This window comes from Falco cherrug, chromosome 1, assembly GCF_023634085.1.
Source record: "Falco cherrug isolate bFalChe1 chromosome 1, bFalChe1.pri, whole genome shotgun sequence".
NCBI lineage: Eukaryota > Metazoa > Chordata > Aves > Falconiformes > Falconidae > Falco > Falco cherrug.
Genome location: NC_073697.1, coordinates 80,632,507 through 80,652,368, shown reverse-complemented (window position 1 = coordinate 80,652,368; position 19,862 = coordinate 80,632,507). Strand labels below are relative to the sequence as shown.

General features: G+C 37.4%; 1 protein-coding gene across 11 annotated transcripts in view; it reads right to left on the bottom strand.

The window, feature by feature from the left end:
- Positions 1 to 19,862, bottom strand: part of RAPGEF2 (Rap guanine nucleotide exchange factor 2) — a 199,003-nt gene that overhangs the window by 17,357 nt on the left and 161,784 nt on the right. For all 11 annotated transcript variants that reach the window (XM_055699703.1, XM_055699655.1, XM_055699475.1 and 8 more), the window contains 11 exons: positions 19,551 to 19,687; positions 18,826 to 18,984; positions 17,004 to 17,156; positions 16,470 to 16,634; positions 13,365 to 13,472; positions 13,079 to 13,282; positions 12,855 to 12,963; positions 10,437 to 10,683; positions 5,778 to 5,935; positions 1,180 to 1,420; positions 542 to 925 (listed from right to left, as the gene is read on the bottom strand). In XM_055699703.1, the coding sequence (XP_055555678.1) occupies positions 542 to 925; positions 1,180 to 1,420; positions 5,778 to 5,935; positions 10,437 to 10,683; positions 12,855 to 12,963; positions 13,079 to 13,282; positions 13,365 to 13,472; positions 16,470 to 16,634; positions 17,004 to 17,156; positions 18,826 to 18,984; positions 19,551 to 19,687 (2,065 nt within the window). The remainder of the gene's footprint in view (positions 1 to 541; positions 926 to 1,179; positions 1,421 to 5,777; positions 5,936 to 10,436; positions 10,684 to 12,854; positions 12,964 to 13,078; positions 13,283 to 13,364; positions 13,473 to 16,469; positions 16,635 to 17,003; positions 17,157 to 18,825; positions 18,985 to 19,550; positions 19,688 to 19,862) is intronic.

The following is a 19,862-nucleotide window of genomic DNA, read 5'->3' as shown; positions in this document are numbered from 1 at the left end:
TGAGATCTTCAGTACTTTTTTTTTTTCCTTATTAAAAATCTTTATTTACAGCTTATTATATGGCATTGTAGTCTGCTATTGACTATTACCAGAATTCCATCCAAGAAACTGCTGATACAAAGGAAACCAAAGGCTTTCTTATCATGCCTTAATGAATTCAAGATACTGGTAACTATGTACAAAATGATGAGCTCCCTTCGGGAAATTAAACCATTCATTTACAACAACATTACATTTTTTCTTCATATAACTGCTGTTTCTTTTAGTCTATGTTTTTTAAAAAGTGCAGTAGTTTCTCTAGTGCCTTGCTCACCAACGACTCTTGGCTCGCTGTCTCAAGCAGTAAGTATATAATAGTAGCATTCCAAATAATATTTCAGCAAACATTTCACTGTCAAGTTCAGATTAGCTGAAAATACCCTCTTACTGGTGTGCCAAGTGTTGTGTTAGCAGCATTAATGTTAACTCTGTTAAATAACTTTTTTAGAATGACATAAGGCTGTGATTTTTACTTATAAGTAAAAACATTAAGAGGCAATACCTAATGATGGCAAACATTGAGTTGAAGTTCTTGCATTCTCTGCAGTGTAGTGCTATCTTAATAAAATGTTTAATAATCTTCATCCTTTTCAGCTGGTTGGTTTCTCTTAGAATCTCAGAAGCCACCCAGAATGTTTCTTGATTTATCACCTCTTCAAACTTTTTGAGATTAGCACAACCTGTTTTTGATTTGAGTTTAAACAAGTCATCTATGTATTCTGTGGGTTCAATATTACGGAATAGCTCAAAGTTTCTCATGGAGAGTTGGGTAGCCACCTCAACCGTACTGAGCTGTAGTAGGGAAATTTGACTTTCCCTTAGTAACTCTTGAGCATCTTCATCTGAACAAAGAGTTTCTGTTTCCATGTTGTTCTTCAGGTAATACCTATAAAAACAAAAATAAAAAAGACACTAGATACAATACCCTCACAACTACTAGTGAAAGTTACAGTAACAATCCAGTTGGAATCATAGAATAAAAATTGAATTTCACCAGGCCTAAATGTTAATTAAAAGTAGCAGAAGGAACAGCTTCTTGTAAAGAAAATGAACATTAATGATTAAATAATGCTCCACTTGATAGGATTTTGACTTAATAAACTGGCATTATCAGCTTTAGCTCACAGTCTCTGATCTCACCTGCCACTCAGCTGTATCCTGTCAGCAAGCTTGGATAACTGATCAGGAAGCCTCCTTTGCTTGATTACACCCTCAGGGGTGACTGAGACTTCACATAATGAATATGCATCAGGGGTTGCAGTGAGAGCAAATTCCCTGATAGCCTGGACGACCACTTCCTTTGCTGTTGTGTCCTTGCTGATCATGATGTAGCGACTTTGCTGATCTGCCTTGAAAACCCTCAGAACTTGATCTGGTAAGTCTGGGAAAAAAAGTTACATGCAGGGTATGCAATTTAGTAAAGCACAAAAAAAAAAAAAAAAAAAAAAAAAAGAACAAGCAACAATATCAGTTACATTGAGTCTAATTACTAACGCTATCAGTTTTTACTTCAGTATAATTGTTTCACCTCTCTCCTTATAGAACAGCTGAGGGGTTTTGTGGTTTGTTTATTTATTTATTTAATTAAAGACTCGTTCTATTAACAACAAGGAAAAGAAGTTAGGCTATCTATGGGCCAAGCCACAAAAATATATTAACATTTTCAAAGTTTGGACAGACATGGTAATGAGCAGCCTGGTTTTCACAGCTGGTGAAATTTGAATGATTTTTATGATTTACAGCCTGGTAATTTCCATTTAAGTCTGAGAAAAGTCAAGGGCATTCAACAACACTACCCTACACACTGCCATATAAGAAGTTTAAGCAAATTGGGTGACAGAAGTGTCAATCTTCCTAAGAACGCTTTTAAGAAAATCGACTCATTTACCTAACGGACACTCAACTATAGCACCACACACAAAGGGGAAACGTGTACATGTATGTAGTTAGGAAGATGCACGTATCATGGCCAGCATGCATGTACACATAAACACACTGCAGTAGTATTAATGCATCCACATACTTCATTATCAGATACATTTAAATAATAATAATAATAATGTGTAAGTAACTGACTGAAAACTTGAACAAGTGATTGATGACAGAAAAGTTACAGCAAACACCTACTACAAGGCAGCTGTTTTTAGGAAATCTGGAAAATTACCAGCCTGACTCCAAATCCAAACTTTGGAAATACCAAATCCACATATATTTCCAGATTTCAATTAATGTATTGAAATCTACACCCGTTAGTCAACTGAAGTTTGTTACTGTTGTATAATAAAAATAAATGAATTAAGAAAGAGACGAAATTGTACAGGTATCCACCACTGTTTGGTTTTTTTTAATGGACAGGTATTTTCAATTCATTTAATTTAATTTCTTCCCTCTGTTACAAAGAAACTTTTCTAGTTTTGTGTGGCATGACATCTGGTCATTATTCTTTCTTTAATGAATGTTTTTAAAAAAATTATATTTTTTTTTAAGATCATAAAGGTCACATGAACAAGGAAAGAGATAATAGAAAGTCTTCTGAATCTACAGCCAAAAACCAACTATTAAAAAAAAAATACTGAAAAAACCAGCTGCCAGATGAAAACATTCACTTTGATACAACCAGTCTTTTTTGACAAGACCTGAACATGCGTAAGGTATTGAAGTTACTACAACAGAAATCTTGTGACAAAAGAACAAAAAATAACACCTTCCCACTACTGCTGCATGTCTCCAAAACGATTTGGAAAGAATATTAAGATAAATCTCTCTGATATGAGTTGAGTACATGCCACAAAGGCTGTTTAGGCTTAATTATATTAGCTTACAAATTTTGTGCAACTAAGCCCATAACTTTTAAGCTCATAGTAGTATTTCTGCAGCTTGAGAAGCACTGAGAGTGAAACACATTAGAATTGAGTGATTACATCATCGGCTACACATAACGGGTATCAGTCCAGGTGAGATTTAGCCCTGAGTACTCGAGTCAAATGTACAAATACCTTATAACTACAGCAAGCCAATTCTGCCTTTCATCATCAACTCTATATTGACCAATCTTCTTCAGTAATCAGTTCAAGAGGGATACAAAGCAGTGCCTGAAATAATTTCTACATTTTTTGACATCTTGAGGAAGGCAGATGCCAAAACACAGCTTCTAAAAGAGGCTATTACAAACCAGACTGCTCTCTAGATCTTGTTGCCTCTTGCTGTTACAGAAATACTTGCCACTCAACAAAATGCTGTGAAGATGGGAAGCTACTGTAAACAATACCAAGGTGGGAACTCGCTTAATGCTCCCAGGAAACAAATGCTTCGTGCAAGCAGATAATAGCCTGCTCTGCTGGATCACTGAAGTCAATATGAAGAAATAAGGAGAACAGCAAAGAGAAAAGTATCATCTTTGTGCTGTATTTTACCACCCAATTTCTCAGGCTGCACAACTATCAGAGCTGGTAGCAAAAGCACTACACAGAACGCAGAGAAGTCTGCCAGCAATTGAAACGCCTACAGCTATAGCAGTGGTAGCAAGTAATTCAGCACAATAATTTTTAAATAAAACGGTACTTGAAGAGAACTGTAATCACCCCCCTTCACTTCTTTTCAAAAAAGGAAACTGGAGTGGCAGGCTGAAGAATGCCATGGTGTACGCTAGGAGTCTGGTCCCTTAGAAAGCTGCGGGGGGAAGTACCGGTGCCTGGCAGCTCATCATTACTATATTATTTTGACTTCCAATCGAATAGCAAAAGACAGCACGAGAGAAATCAAAGTGCTATTGATTATTTGAACATTTAAAAATAAACCTTAAAAAGTGTATTTGAAAAAGCCTGAATAAATCAGAAGAGAAACTAAAACGACTCCTTGCAGATTTTGAGCTGTTCTCACGATCTCCTTCTACCCTTCCAAAACAGCAAGTTGTTGTATTATCTATCCTGAGGGATATTCCCCAAAGCCTCAAAGGATGGCTGTTCTACCACTTTTCTCTTTCTTCTCCAGCATGTTCAATTTCTTGCAAGCTGCCTCCATATCTATCTTTCATTTAGTCCAAGGTAATAAAACAAATTAAAATTGCAGGCTTTACTTTTTTTGCAAGTCTTAAAAGTATATAGAGGTATAATTCAACTCTTCTATCTACAATGCAACCATCCCTACAGACCTAAAGGTACATGGTTTTTATTTCAGTCCCCCTTTCCCCTCCTTCCCACACAGGGAAAAATTGTACCTGCAAATTACTTTAAAAACATTCAAAAAATATTCAGTGTGTGGACATTTTGGCACACTTGAAGCAAAGAAAAAAAAAGATTTTTTTTAAATGAGATTACTTAATGTATTTTCTATAAAGTTAATGGAAAAGCTGCTATAATGCTGAAGCAATGGCATTACATCACTATTTATCTCCTTTCCTCAAAGCAAAAGACAAACAGTAGAACATTATTAATTTATTAAACTTCTCCAAACTCCATCTGTGATTGAAGAATTTTAAGACCTGTAATGGTATTCCTGCTCAATTAATGGAGTTTGAGCTGTGTGAGACAGCAATGCCCACAGCTCTGGAAGTCAGCCAGGCTCTGTGCTCGGAATTAGGGGCACAGCAATTACTCAGAATCGTCTGGTCTAGGTCAATGCCAAGCTGGAGAATGGAATCTTCACCCATTTATAGATAAAGTGCTGATGAGAAGTTAAGCTCTTATTGAAAAAGAGTATCTTTAAAGTGTTGGATGCTAGTCATTAGATAAAATAATAATAAAAAAATACCAATCTTCCCACTCTCTCAGGAGCAATCTTAGACACTGGGACAAAACCCACAGACATCTCTACCCCTACAACCCATGATGAAGGGCTGCTCAGTATCACTTTCAGGTGTGATGACTGTGCCAGCACGTAGGCTGATGTTTAAGCGCTGTTCCTTTAGGTAAGGTTTGAAATCCCTCAGGCTTAGGAGGGCACTGAATTTTCGGTTCCACTTTTGAGAAATACTCTTAAAAGATTAGATCGAAATAACCAAGTGTCTGCACAGTTACCATCACCACATCCTCCTCCAGCAGCTGCCTTTCAATAGCAAAGATTTGGATGCTTAATTCAGAGAAGGTTTCTCGCCAAGAACCTTCCTGCAGCCAGATAAGAGCCCAAATCCCAGCCTCGCCAGGAGCAATGGCTAAACCCTTCTCACAAGATAAGGCTCTCAAGTTTCTCATGTTCTTCCTCTTTTACTCCCTCACTCGCCCCCATGCTTTGTTCCTTTCTGGTAGATGTGTTCATTTTGTGATCTGTTTCAGAACAGGATTTTAAATCACTTCATATACAAAGACTTTAGGGCAAGGTAACTAACAGGGAACTTTGAAACTCTGTCTGTTACAGATGTAGTACAGATTATATAAACCTGTTCAGAAAAGGACTGAAACACATCCTGTGTCACAGCCTGATGCCTAGTCACTTTACAAGACTGCAGCATCAGGGCAAATTATAAAATGGCAAGCAAAGTAAGTTTTCACTGGCCAGGTATATTCAATCAACAAGAGGCACTCTGTATACAACACACCTGAAAAATGGACATCTAATACATTTAGGTAAAGTATATTGGATCAAATGTAATGAATCCTAATGCACTAATATGTGGCTAATCTGTAGGTGACAGCATAGAAACTTATATGCATCTTCAGACTCTGGAAGTCCAGGGGGTGGGGGCAGAAAATCAATGAAAGGGAATTATAAGGTCAAGAAGAACAACAAAGAAAGATCCTTACCTGGAGTAGTATTGAAGTCTAAGATGCGGTGATGAGACTGCAGTAGATCGGGATTGCTGGATGACAGGGTTCCGCTGACAGGCAAAGCAGGAGGAATGTGCTTTGTCTGCCTCAGTCCCACAATGCTGTCGTCCTGAGACTGGCCAATTCCAATGTCACTGCATCCAGAAAGAAATAGAATCAGGACTTGGAGACATTCAGAGCTCGAGCTGTACTAGATGGATCCAGGGTTATCTATATTGCTACATTTTCACACTCTGTTAATACAGTAATCGCTATTTAGAAGTTAAAATTCCCCAGACAACAGTGCTTGCTGTCTGGTTTTGTCAACAGCACCCAGATGTCCACTCGAAGTGATCAGATCTGCCTGCCAGAAGATCCTCATGTTCCCCACTAAGCTCTGAGGAGCTGCTAGGCTCATTATTTTTTGATGATTTCTCACAGCGGTCAAGAACTTTATTCCAAAGGTGGTACACACCTCATCACTCTTGCACCACCCATCACCCGACTTTGATGAATACTGCTGTCCCCTCGGTGCTGTTTTATACGACCTGAATTTCACAGCTCTTTCACCCCATCACAGATAGGATTTGCAACTGTACTTTGGGATGTATTGTAGCCATACAGCCCAAGATCTTTCAACAGACAGGTAAGAGAGGATTGTTGAGATACATTTTCCCACCCTGTGTCACCTTCTCTGAGATTCTCTTCACTGAATGTGACTGGAGTGACGCCAGCTAACTTGGAAGGCTAAGGTAGGCATCCACACCTGGGTGCTATGGGAGTCCCCTCCAAAGTACCTGACAGCTGTAAATAAAGCATCCTGTGATAAAAGTAAAGGCTTTTGTCTATTAAATTGTGAAAGACAAGGTCCCAAAGGAGGCCAACAGTGCTAGATGGATCAGAGACAGAGCTATCATCATATTCTAGTAGGCACTAATTTGCTTTTTGGTTTTGAGTTCATAATCAGCAAGTGAAGCAGAACAACCGCTACAGGATGTAGAGCTGGAGCTAGCCATTGAACTTTTCTATAAATATATAGATGCAAATCCTTAATAAAATACTCTCAGGGTGTAAAATGTTGAATAGCAGTTTTATAGAAAGTGAAAATAATTAATAATTTAGCTACTATAGGCAAAGCCTTTTAAAAAGCCAAGCACATCTAAATCTGTATCTACACGTGTAAATAAAGCATAAACCAGAGCTTAGATTTCACTGCAAACTGCTGCAAATCTAAAAAGTCAAACTACTGAATTAAATTATGCAAAACAAATGACCATTTACACCCTAATTTGGGGTACTTAAGTGTCTGTCTAGTGTTATATCCATCCTCAGAAAATCTAAACAAAAGTAATTAAGGGCCTGATAATTATCCCCATAGAACTGTTACAGTACAAACACTCTTTTGTGCTTACCCCTGAATTACTTTACCCAGTACACTCTTGTACCACTTCTTTAAGTGCTATGAAATGAATGGTACTCTGGGAAGCTAGGACAGGATCTCTGGGCATTTAAGACAATTTTGGACACAGCAACTGCTTTTTAGAAGGCAACACAACTCGGAAGAGGTTGGAGGGGTATCTCTCTAATTGATGTGTTTGGACTTTCTCATAGGTTTATTTTTAGAAAACAAGATAACTCTTTATTACCAAAAGACTTCATGAAGCGTAAACCCCAAGCCATGAGACTGACAGAAACACTGAAGTCACTGAAAAAATTTCAGGGATTCTCTCTTTCTGAGAAGTTAAGCTGAATCTGAACATCTGTATTTTTGTACTTCCACATAAAGCACAAAGTACTGTCACAAGCAGTGATGATCAACTCAGCTCACAGCACTTCTATGCTAAGCCACAAGCAAGTCTTTCACTACAACTAAAAGTGTTCCCAGCAATCAACATCTTGTCTTTCAAGTAGGAACTGCTCCACACATACTAAAAAAAAAAAAAAAAAAAACCTAAGAAAAACCAAGCCCCCAAACCTCAACATGCTTTCTAGTGGTTCTAAACAACTATACAGTATATTTCATAAGTGTGCCAACAGCAGTATTTTCTCTAAATTCCAATCAAATGAAGACAATGTAACCCTCCGCCTTGTATTATTATCTTCACTTGCATTATGTATTCCTTTTGTGGTTCATCAGTTTTACATAATCTTATACCTATCCTGTGCGTCATGACTGAAGCAGCTTCAGTAAAGTGGATCAACTAGCAAATGCTAGGCAGTTTTTCTTTTCTTTTTTTTTAAGGTAGTATTTCTAAAATTCTTCACATTTCTAAGTATTCATATACTAAATTGGAAAGTATTTACTTTACACTCTGTTTACTTTATTTTTAGAACTTAAATCACAATCTGAGCGTCTTCTAATGTATGTAAACAAGAAATGAACCCCAGAAGTTTCAGACACAAATAGCAACACTAGAAAACTCCAAGTCCCATGAAGACAAACCGCCCCTGCTGTCAGGTAAAATACTTCGTTATGCCAGTGAAAGGAGAAAGGCGTTCCTATTGCTTTCTGTATGCATCTGCCATGCAGGAAGAGAGCATTAAGAACTAACTTCCCTGCCAAACGAGAGGGTAGAAGGGATAATGGAGTGACAGTACACTGTATCCCACCGCAGGCCTGTAAACACAGGACAGAGCGGGGGCTGCTTCCTTGGCTGGGATGCTGCGCTACAGAGCAGGCAGAACTTTGCTAGAGTTGGAGCTGGGGGTTATGTTTAATCCTTAGTCGGAGCAGCTGAGCCTACAGACCACAAAGCCATTCTGGATTAGAAGAGTAAAGAAAGCAAAGAGCTCAAGCGGAGGCTGTAGCCAGAAGCACAATTCAAAAGATGCCTCATAGCTGCTGGAGAGAAGGAGATTTCAGAGATTTCAGAGGAGATGCAGAAGAAATGGGGCTGTTTTCTCAGTTTGGGAGCATCAGTTTTGGTGTTATTGGACTAAAAAGCAAACCTGAAGGAAGGCATTATCTCCTGCTCAGACTGATTCATCTTTAATACTGATTTAATGTCTCATGGAGCAGACAAGCTCCCTCTAAGTGACCTCATTCTAGTTTAAAGATTGGGTTTATCTGGATACGTTCTGGAGGCACTGGAGACCTCTGCAGTATTCACATACAAAAAAAGGTGGACAGTTTTACCTCATATGCTAGTCGACTCAAAGTCTTTAAATACCTACTTTAATTAATGAGTAAATCTGCTTCTTCATCCCTCTTGATTTTTGCTATTTAAAAACATGTGAGAATAGGTAAAGTCCTTAATATATGCAAAACCATTAGAGATCAGGAAGAACAAGACAGAAGTTTCTATACAATAGGGGGGCGAGGAGGGGGAGCACAAACAGAGAATTCGACAGCTAAACATCTCTATGCAGAAACTGCAGACACAAACAAGTGAATGTCAACAGGCTTTGCAAACAAATTGCTATATATAACACATGAAGTCATGCTAGGAAAAGGAAAAGAAAATAGGTCAAGAGTGCTGTTTTTCTAAGTCTTACCCAAAGAGGTCCCTGCACAGAAAAAGTGCGAAAGTGAAAAGAATCAAAAGAAAAACAAGAAAACCAACAAGAAAATTATATGCAAAAGTTGTGAACAATGTAAAAAAAATCACACTTAAGAGCATGCACAGTTCATCAGAGGAATAAACATACAAGACTGGTAAAATAAAGAAAACATTCTAAAGACAAATAACATAAAAAGAGGATTTGCAGATTGTCCTCTACTGAAATGTACCTGTGTCAATTTAATAAATAGCCACTATTTGAATGTAATAATTTATATTCATTTAATCTTTACATTAATAAATTTCTATCTATAATGTTTCAGGACAGCGTTAATTTAGTAGGGAATACCTAACATTAGTTAAGCAAACTCTTATTCTTTAAAGTGATAGCAGGAAAAAATCTGAGATTTTCAGCACAAGTGTCTTTTTCATGAATTTACACAGAATAGATTTCTTCCTCAGTGGGACACACAAAAGGAAAATGCAAGAGAAAACACTGAGTACACATCAACTACCCTCTACAATTCATTTTTCTCATTGATGCCATCTGCCTTGGCTGAGAATAAGATTCCCATAAAATCATGTAAAAGTCATACTTGTATTGTTTCCAGCAGTACTTATCAGAACTCTATTTCTAAAATGCGTTCATAGAATAAAAAATATCAAATACCATATTTAGCTTTCATTAAGAATACTCAATTCTATCAAAAAAACCAAGTTAAAATTTTAACCTCAGTCTCCCTTATGGCAATATGCAGAAATTTTTAGGCCACTGAAATGTGGATAATTTGAAATCATTGCTCCCATCAATGACTTGCAAGCAAACGTGCTTGCGGAGTTATCCCGACGTTAATTGCCTGGGATGCTTTCAGTTAGCAGTCCTCTTAAAAGAAAACAGTAAATGACACAAAAAAGGATTTGTTCCATCACTTTATCTATAAGAAGTAAAATATGTCCACATTGATGTCAGAAGTTGCATTGTTAGTAGTCCATGACCATTCAAATATTCAGACTAGTATTTTCTAGTATATATTTTCAGCTATAAACATGGCCTGCATTAATAAAGAAAGAAAGTACCATGACAAATTTTAAGTATCATGAGAAATTGTTAAAATTTAACAGAAAGCAATTATTTAAGAGTAAATAAGAAACTCACTTGTATGGTTTCTGAGGCAGAATGCTGATTCGAGTCTTGTCAAGTATCTTCTTTAATTTATTTCTTCCCCCAACTGTGTTGGCTTTACTTTTCTTATTTACTTTTTCTAATCCTATTACCTGCTCCACATCAACAGCAAGGTCTGGGATAGAATAACGACTCGCCTTTTTAATATCACCAATTTTAGGTAGGTGGGGAGCACCATTTCTTTTTTCCTCTGACAACCGTGTTAAGAGTTCTTTAAAAACTGTGTAAGACAGAAAAAGGGAGGAAAGAAAAAGAAATTTAAAATACAGCACTGTGCACCAGACCAGTTTAATATTAATCGTTACAAAAAACTGATTAGTATATTCTGTGAATTCAAGTATTAAATTAATTTAAATATGAGACTGCAAAAACACTTAAAAAGGACATTAATTTTCTGTAGCATAAATCAGAAAATCAGTAAAAATGGCCCAGCTCAGAACAGAAATACACTAGATGACCACTAACAAGATGGTTAGACTTCACCTTTTCAACCTACGGACCAAGCTCCTGCAGAACAGTAGCACGCACAGAAGGAGCCCAGTGGACAAAAACGAGAGAGGAAAAGGAACAACTGAGAAGGAAAGTTATAAACAGACAGCCAGCAACAAAGGTCCCAGAAGGATACAAAATTACTAGCAACAGGATCAAAAAATCAAAAATCCAAGGGGAAACTGCAACAAAGTCATAAGGAAAATGTAAGCAAGTATGAGACTACTGAGGCACTTGGATGTTGTTTGTTTGACAAGGCTGTTGCATCCATCTGCCAGATACACAAAAACCCTCTCAGGCTCCCTCAGCTCCCTAGCAAAGAGCAATCTCTCAGGCAGCAATTAGTACTTCTACTGCAACCTCCAGCTTCACAAAAATGTTGATATGTTTAAATAAAACCAAACAAAACTGATCTGGAGAACAAGTCACCTATTTTGAGTGTGAGAAGTCTCCATATATAAATGGAAAAATATCTGATGAGTTGATTTCTAATAATAAATGAAAACTGATAATTAAAACCAAGGAATCACAGAAAAGCGGGAACAAGGGAACCAGCTAAGATGAGTATTAGGGGCTAGGTTTTACTATTAAGTATTGATTTTATCCTTAATATTCGTCCTTATCTCCAGAGGTACACAACAAATCAGCAAGACACTTCAAAAGCTTCAAATAAGACACACAAAAAGAAGTGGAGGAGAATACTCTGAGCCAGTAACTGTACTGGCAAACAGGAGCTGGGGGCTAGAGAGACAAATTAAATACAGGTAAGAAGATGATGTTAAAAAAACAAGAAAAAGAGGAAATTCTCCTTTTGGGATTTGTTGATAAGGATACTGCATGCAATACATGGAAAGTGAACGTTTTGAGACCACTGTGATCTGATTTCAGTATTTGCAGTACAGCAACAAGATTAAAAACTTGGAAAAAACACAACTTCTGAAATGAAGAAATTGAGTTTAATCTTAAACATACTAAAGCAACACCTGAGATCTAAAAACCTAGTGTGTGAAGGATGGTTACACAGAACTTAACACAGAGAAACAAGTACATACTGCTACACAAGCATGTACAGATATATTTTAAAATTAATTATTAGAAACAATTGATACATACAGAATCTTTACTGCAAAGCAAAAAAGAAAAAAAAAATAAATCCCCAGGGAACAGATTTGACAAATTACTTTTGGAGTTAACCTAAGCTTACTTAATAATCAGTGCTGTGACATCCTGTGGTAATATTCTGCCCTGCTTATTTATGATGAAGAACTGATCCTGAAAAAGATACTTGGAGATCTCTAAATTATATAAGTAATCCAGGTATACAGTGGTAAAAATCAAACCCATGTAATCACTTATGATGCAAACTGAGGTCCTGAGATGCTTAAAGACTCCTTCATGACTGTTTCAGTACTTGTTAGAGGGAAAAATGAAGAAAATGGATTTGGTGGGTAGCAAGATTGTTTCCACCTAGCTGGCAAGAAAGTTTTTAACAATCTTGTCACACCCATTGTAGGTATGGGCTGAAAAACTACAAGCAAATTTAGCAGACCAGTTAAGATCACTGATCAACTGAAATTCTAAAGGAGGCTTCTTTCTTGAGAAAGGACTAAACGTTACATGTACAAACGCATTTTATGAATTCGAGCTGAATGGTCGCAATAGTTGCTCTTAATCCAGAAATGTGCACTTGTGAGAGTGAAGTCACTTCATACGAGACCCTATTCATAATTTTTTCTCTGCAATTATGAATTAAGGTATTTTAGGACCTGCAAGCTTCTTTTTTCTATTCTCCCCAGTACAACAGCGTTTCAAACAAAGCTATTCTAAAGTATTTAAAAAAATAATTTAACACTCCATCTAAATTAGGGCAGAAATTAGAATAAAAAGTCCACACAAACTTACCAAATAAATTGGTTTTCACAGTGATAGACAGATGAGTGTTGTTTCTAAGGATTTCCACGGCTTTTGACAGCTGAATGTTTTCAAAGTTTTGACCATTCACTTCCAGTATCTAAAAATATAGTGGGGTTTTTTTTAGTGAAGAGAAAGGAACAAAAAAGCCGGGGGCAGGGGAGAGGAAGAGGCACGGGGGACAACACCACGACACACATTTTACAATTACATACCTGGTCTCCACGTTTCAAGCCTGCTTCTGTAGCTTTGCTACCAAAATCTACACTGTCAACAAAGATTCCAAACCCCTTTTCTGACCCTCCCAGCAAGATAAAAGGCAAAGGGGCTTCTCGAGATGGCTTTGTTAAGGTTATCAATCTTCGTTTAGCTTTAGCAGCACAAGCAATATTTAACAGCCTCAAATGTCCACCCATTTTCTGCAAGAGAAAAGCATAATTTGTTACACATAACAGCCTGGCTACTCCCTTCCCAAATTGTCAGAAAACCCCTCCATCTTACCTCCCTCTCCAAATTATTCTCAAATTCTTCCAGAAATCGAGTCATAGCAGGATCTCCTTCAAAATCATTGAAGTGATTGTTCACCCACAACAATACTACCCGTGTTACCTGAAAATTAATAACACAAAGATTTTCCAAGAGCACCCAGAACAGCACTAGTGCCAGGTCCTTTAAGGCACTGCTCCTTAAAGCCCCTGTAAACTTCCATTGGAATCTTGAATATTGTACGTATACACCCAAACCTAAATTTACTAATATGCAATCATTTACCAGGAGGATAAACCGAATTAAGTATTAGAATTGCTTTCACTTGTGTAAGCAATTGTATGTTGTATTTCATAAAGAATACTATGAATACTTCGAAATTAACACTGACTATATCAAATGTCATTGCGTAGGGAACAGAGCACACAGGTACAAGGCAACGAGTTGGATCCATTTCTGACTTAAAATAATTTCCTGTTCATGTACATTTCCAAAGCTGCTTAATTCTTCAAGCACATGATCATAAAGCTTCTTCTGATACTGCTTCATATTAGTTCTTGAATCTCACAAATCTTTAGATAAGCCACCATTAACTTCATTAGGCATCTACCTGGGTAAAAGAGCTATTGAATGTTTAGAGAGGCAGGAAAAAGGAGCTATTGTCAGAAGCAGGAAAGAGGTTTTAACAGTGAATACAGGCAATTCTTCTCCTTAAAGCCAATCTTCCAGTTTACTACCCCTCTTTTCTGCCTACCCCTACTCTCCCCAAGCAACTATGACTTATCAAGTTCTGAAGGACCTTAGCTGGTATTTTACAGTTTGTTAGGAAAAAACTCTAAAGGAATACTACTAATCAATTTTATTTTTGTGGCTTTACCTCCAATAAGAGCTGCATTTTTTTAAAACTATATGCTTACACTATCACATTTTATCTTAGTATGCAATTTGACCTGGAACATCAGCAGCACTTGTCCTGACAAAATAAGAAGAGTTTTCATGTGTTGAATTAATATCTATTCAAGCTATTTTTAAAAAGCTCCTGAATCCAAAATGGTTGTGCCGCTCAAAGTTATCCCTGAAAATACAGTTGCATTTCTTCAGTTATGCTGGGAAAGTAAGGTAGTAGGGGAAAACCTCTACACGTTTCAAAAACTAGAGCTTAAGAGCAAAATCTGGAGCTAACCCCTGTCCGTTCTCTGTGTCTGGCACAAAACCTAAACCCCCGCAGCCTCTTACGCTGAAGGTCTGACACCAGGCATCCAAAATCAACCCCTGCCACCCTCAGAGTTTCCAAGTAGCTTGCCTTTTACCCCAGAAAAGCAAGTGTATTCAGAATTGCCAAAATTGATAACCAAACTAATCAAGACCCTCAAAACTCCCGTGAGTTCGGATTTCTAACAGGAGGCAACTGCACAGCACTGCGTGCTGGAGCTCCCAGCCACAGGGACAGAGGCAAGGGGTAGCATTTCTGACATATCGGAGATTTTGCCCACTTTGAAAATGAACTTCCTTTCTGTTAAACATCTGTGGTGTTTGTCATTAATGTGGAGGACACTAGAAGATCCAGACAATGTCTGGTTAAATTTAGGTGAATTGCAGATTTTTAAAATAGGCTAGGAAGTTGCAAGCCATACCATGTAATGTATTTGAAATCACTGCAGTGATAGCTTCAGCATCAATGCTGCTTTCAGAGCTGGGGGTTACTAACGCACACCCAAACGGCACTGTGCTGGAAAGGCTCGAATGGGGACATCCAGAGGAATGCCATTACTTGTGTCACAACCAGGAACAGCATTAAAAGAGGATTAAAGCTGTAAAGTCAAGTACCCTGCTGCTGGGCAAAATCATCGGCAAGGCTGGGTCCCCAATGCCCCAATCTGATTACAGATCATCCTCAGTTATGATGTTATACTCACCCCTTTCCCTCTCCTCACTGCCTACCAGTCCCTAAAAAATAACAGCTCAAATTTTCCAGATTCCTTGCTCCCCACGTGCTTATCTCCACTTGTCCCAAGGTGTTCTCTTGACTCTTGCCTTTCCGTCAGTGCCACTGGAGGTCAGGAAGGTTGGTTATTGAGATGGCAGAACAAAGAGCTACTCTGTTTTCAGACCTGATACCAGCAACTGTGCCGGCTCACGCCGTTACAGAGGCTGAAAGGATTATCCATTGGAGGACAAGGAAAAATAAGTGGAAAGATGAACTCCAATATTCGAGCTCTGAAGCTGTAACAAGCCTATGCTGAACAATATTAGCTGCAAAGCCTATCCTCTCTGCCAAATGTAAGATTCTTCCTCCAACGCACAGATATAGTAGCATTTCTAGAAGAAATACCCAGATTTAAATAAAAGTTGAAAACCAAATTTCTCTTTACCTTTACCGATACAATTCCCTCTGTTCAAAATCTGCAAAAAAATCTGGAATTTTTACTATTTTTTTTACCTATGAGAAACTTGTAGACAAGTGAAAATAAAGTATTACAGTGTGAAGCACAGTATAGAGCCTCAACAGACAGCATGCCAAAGGTGGATATACAGTGCCTTATTCTTCCATCATGGCAGTTTTGTTTAGGGAAGAGGATGTTTGATTGCTTTCTTGTGTTTGGGTTGCTTTTTCTTTTTTTCTTTTTTTTTTTTTTTAATGCTGTGTAAGGCTCAACAGATTCTTAACAATGGCTGTATTTTCTAGTGTCTTTATATAAAAATAAAGTATCACAAAACGTTTGCCAAGATGTGTTAAGTAGTATTATGTATGGAAAACACAGAAATTAGTTATATGCTCAAATTTTGAGACATAACAGAATTCTATTGAATTATATTAAATAAAAATGTTGATTACTGGAAAAAAGCTTTCCCTACAGTTGCTAGCAACAAAGTTGTAAAAACACAGCAAGGTAAAACATGGTTAATTTACCTTGCCTGAACACATGAAAACTTAAATAAAACACAGTAAGACAAGGAGAAAATATTTTCTTAGGCTTATCCATATATTCTGCCATTAAAACATGTCACCAGCTATCTGTGTCTTATTCAGTTTAGTCATTCTCTCTAGAACATATTTTATTCTTAAAAGCATATATTTCAATGCAAACGGTAACAGGTATGTAATTCAGCGGATTTAACCTTATCCCTGAGGCTGGGGTCATTGAACCACTCCAACAACTTCTTGCCCACTTCCATTGGGCTGGAAAGAAAGGTCCGATACGTCAACAGAAAGTCTTCTATAAATGTTGGGTCTACCACAGAGTGCTCTTCCACCAAATGCATTGTCAACCTTTCAGCTGTTCCCTATACAAATAAAATAAAATCTTAGTTATTAAAACAGATTTTCAACAAATGCAAATTTGTTTTCTTGTAACATGCTGAAGGTGGATTACACTAGAAAGAATGCTGGCATCTATTGACTGATAAGCTAGGCAAACAACAGCTTAACCATTGTGATAAGAAATGTGAAGAATTTATGAAATTGATCTCTATAGAAATCACCTAGTTATCAATGTGCATAATCATAAAAAGAAAACCCAGAAATATAATCAGTCCATTTCCAAACATATATTTTTATAATATGTATCTCAACTAATCCTGGACCTAACTTGCCAAGAGAAGAAGTTTATAGAACACAAGACATTTGCAAGACACACCCACTTTTGCTTTTACCTTGATGACAATGTGACCTTTTCTTGTTCCAGTGCGATCAAGCTCCCTGTGCTCCTTCACCATCACAATCTCCCCTTCCTCTTCTACCTTCTGCATGTTCTTTTCCACTTGATTGAGGATGCGGCAATAATCTTGCTGGGCTATACAAACAAACTGGAAAGAATCATCGCGCACCGGTATTAAAAGGTAAAATCTTCAGAAAAGTATTTAGACTTAAGATGCAAGTACTCTATTAATAGAAAAGATAGTTTCTCAGCCTGCGTGAGCCAAATTTGTCTTTCCAGCAGTTCAGCAGTAGTAAGCAGATGAATACACAAGCACAGTACTTCCACCACAATCTTGCAATTAGAGGAGAACAAGATTAATCAGAGCAAAATGATTGAGCATTATCACCCATTTTTGTTTAGCTGCTTTGACCTCCCCTCTGCTGGAGATGAAGCTCAGTAACTTTGCTGGTATTTTTTCTCCCATGCAAGCTTTTGTGTGGCATTTAGGAGGGTTAAGAGAATGAAAAGAAAACCTAGCTTTTATTTTTTTGTGCTTATTGCTATTGTAAATAATTTTCATTTTCCATAGCTATTATTAATAACAAGTGAATCATTAAAAAAATTAACATTTATTCAATTACATGAGTGCAGGTACATAGAAACAAATTACTTCTGGATTAAAGCATGCAGCAGGAAAAGTATTTTATAGAATCATCTGTCCAGCCACAAATAAGTGCAAAAATAATTATCTGAAGAATATTCCTAGCACCTACACTATGCAAAAATAATTAAGACCATCCACTACAACTTAGAAAATGAAAATACTGTACACACTATGAATTGTCTTCTACAAATAGTCTCTTTTTTGGGATAATATTAAACTGTCTTGTATGAACTTTGGTATTTTAACTGAAAGGAAATAACAGTGTTCCTACTGATTGGAAAGTTCTTAAATCATCATGTATGTTCTTAGGACAAAGGCATAAGAGTATTTTCTTCTGCACTCTCCATAATTCATTTACATACCTTTTCTATTTCCAGCAGCTAGTAGTAGCTGAAATGGGAGTCCCACAGTCTGGATTTATTCCAAAAGATTATCCTAACAAGATACCATTTATGCATTTTTTGGAAGTTAGATGGGTAAACTAAACCAGGTGACTCCACTAACACATATTTACACCCATTTCAAAGGGCATCTACTGGAAGCTAATTAGCCATTGGGACTAAGCAAAAAGCTTAAAACACCCAGGACTTGGCTTTTATTTTCTGGATGGGAATAAGCAAATAGGAACCACATATCCAGATTAGGCTAGTAGTTTTATGCTATGAGAAGCATTCCTTACATCTGACCACTTGGTGTTACAGCAGACGTCAAGGCATTTTCCTTGAAAAGCCAATTTTTTAAAAACTAGATTTTCCACTCACACCATGGGAGAGTTTGTATTACTTTCAGATTCAGTAGCTGAGTCCAGTAAGGAAGAATGGCTATTACCTGTAGAAGACCCTATAATGGCTAATGAACCTTGAGGTCCTACTACGGGAAAGTTTGAAGCAATGGGTGTATGCAACAGGCTGCAAGGTCTCCAGTTCTGGAGAAAGCATATAAACAAACCTCTTCATCCTCTTCATCCAGGATGATCCCTACCCAGATGAAGGGAACTCAATTTCCCAGATTGTGGGTATGCAGGAGTCTCATTTCCCAACTATTGTACAGGCTTACATGCTGGAGATTTTACATATATTCAGTTTTAAATAAAACCACATCGGGCTATTGAGATGCATTACGCCTATATGCATGTACGTGAGTTTGTATGTATTACAGTCCGACGCTCTACCTGGCAGTCATCCACTTTGGTTCTCATCACTCCTTTCATGTATTCCTTTTCCATAGTAGGGGAAACACCAAAACTGTTCCCCATGCAGAGTATCTCTGTTCTTCCATCAGGGTACGTCACCTCCACAGAGCCATTCAAAATGACTGACCAGGAATCCAGCTACAAAGCAAATGTTGCAGGATACATGAAGACTGAATCATTTAACACTGTAGTATCATACTGTATAGACACAACCCTCACAATTTTTCCAAAGGAAAAGTTATTTTTTTAGCATCTATTAAAAACATTTATAAGTTGGTTTACCTTAAAAGTACAACTATTTCCAGCTCAAGAAAACTGGGATCTTAAATTTATCTTTAATGTTAAGAGCTTATGTAAGATTGTAAAAAAAATTAAAGGAAACAAAGAAAGAAAGCAAGCTTTAAAATACCACTTAAACACTGACACAAACTCCCCAAATGAGCTCCAACAAGCAGAAAGCCTTTGGTACATTATGAAGAACATTTTCTTACGCTTTTATTGTATAAGAAATGTTGCAGGAATGCTTAAACAAAAGCTTCCAAAGTAATCCAGAACAAAAAGAGGGTTAATTTACCTGCTCAATGTTACTTTTTTATTTAACTTTTTTTTTTTTTATTAAGTTTTAAGCAACAAAAGGGAAACTTAAACCTATGGAATCTGGGATGTTTGGTGTATTAGGAGAGTCAAAAGCAACTTCTACTGACCTCTTCCCCATCATTTAGTACAATAGTTCCTGCTCTCTCCACAACCGCAAACACCATTACAGCACAGAGCTCTCTCCTCACTGACATTGTCATGTTGGCAAAAGCAGGCAACTGATGCATGAATTCCAGTAGTTGTTCTGAGGGAGAAAAAGCCCACTGAGTCATGCATGTCAAAAAAACAAAGCACAGTAAAGACAGTTCTTCAGCAAGATGCCTGAGGCTACTTAAGCTAAAATGCTGCACAATCGTTTCTGTATACTAATAAATCATGTACAGTGGCCTGTTGTAATTACTGGGTATTTCGCAGACACA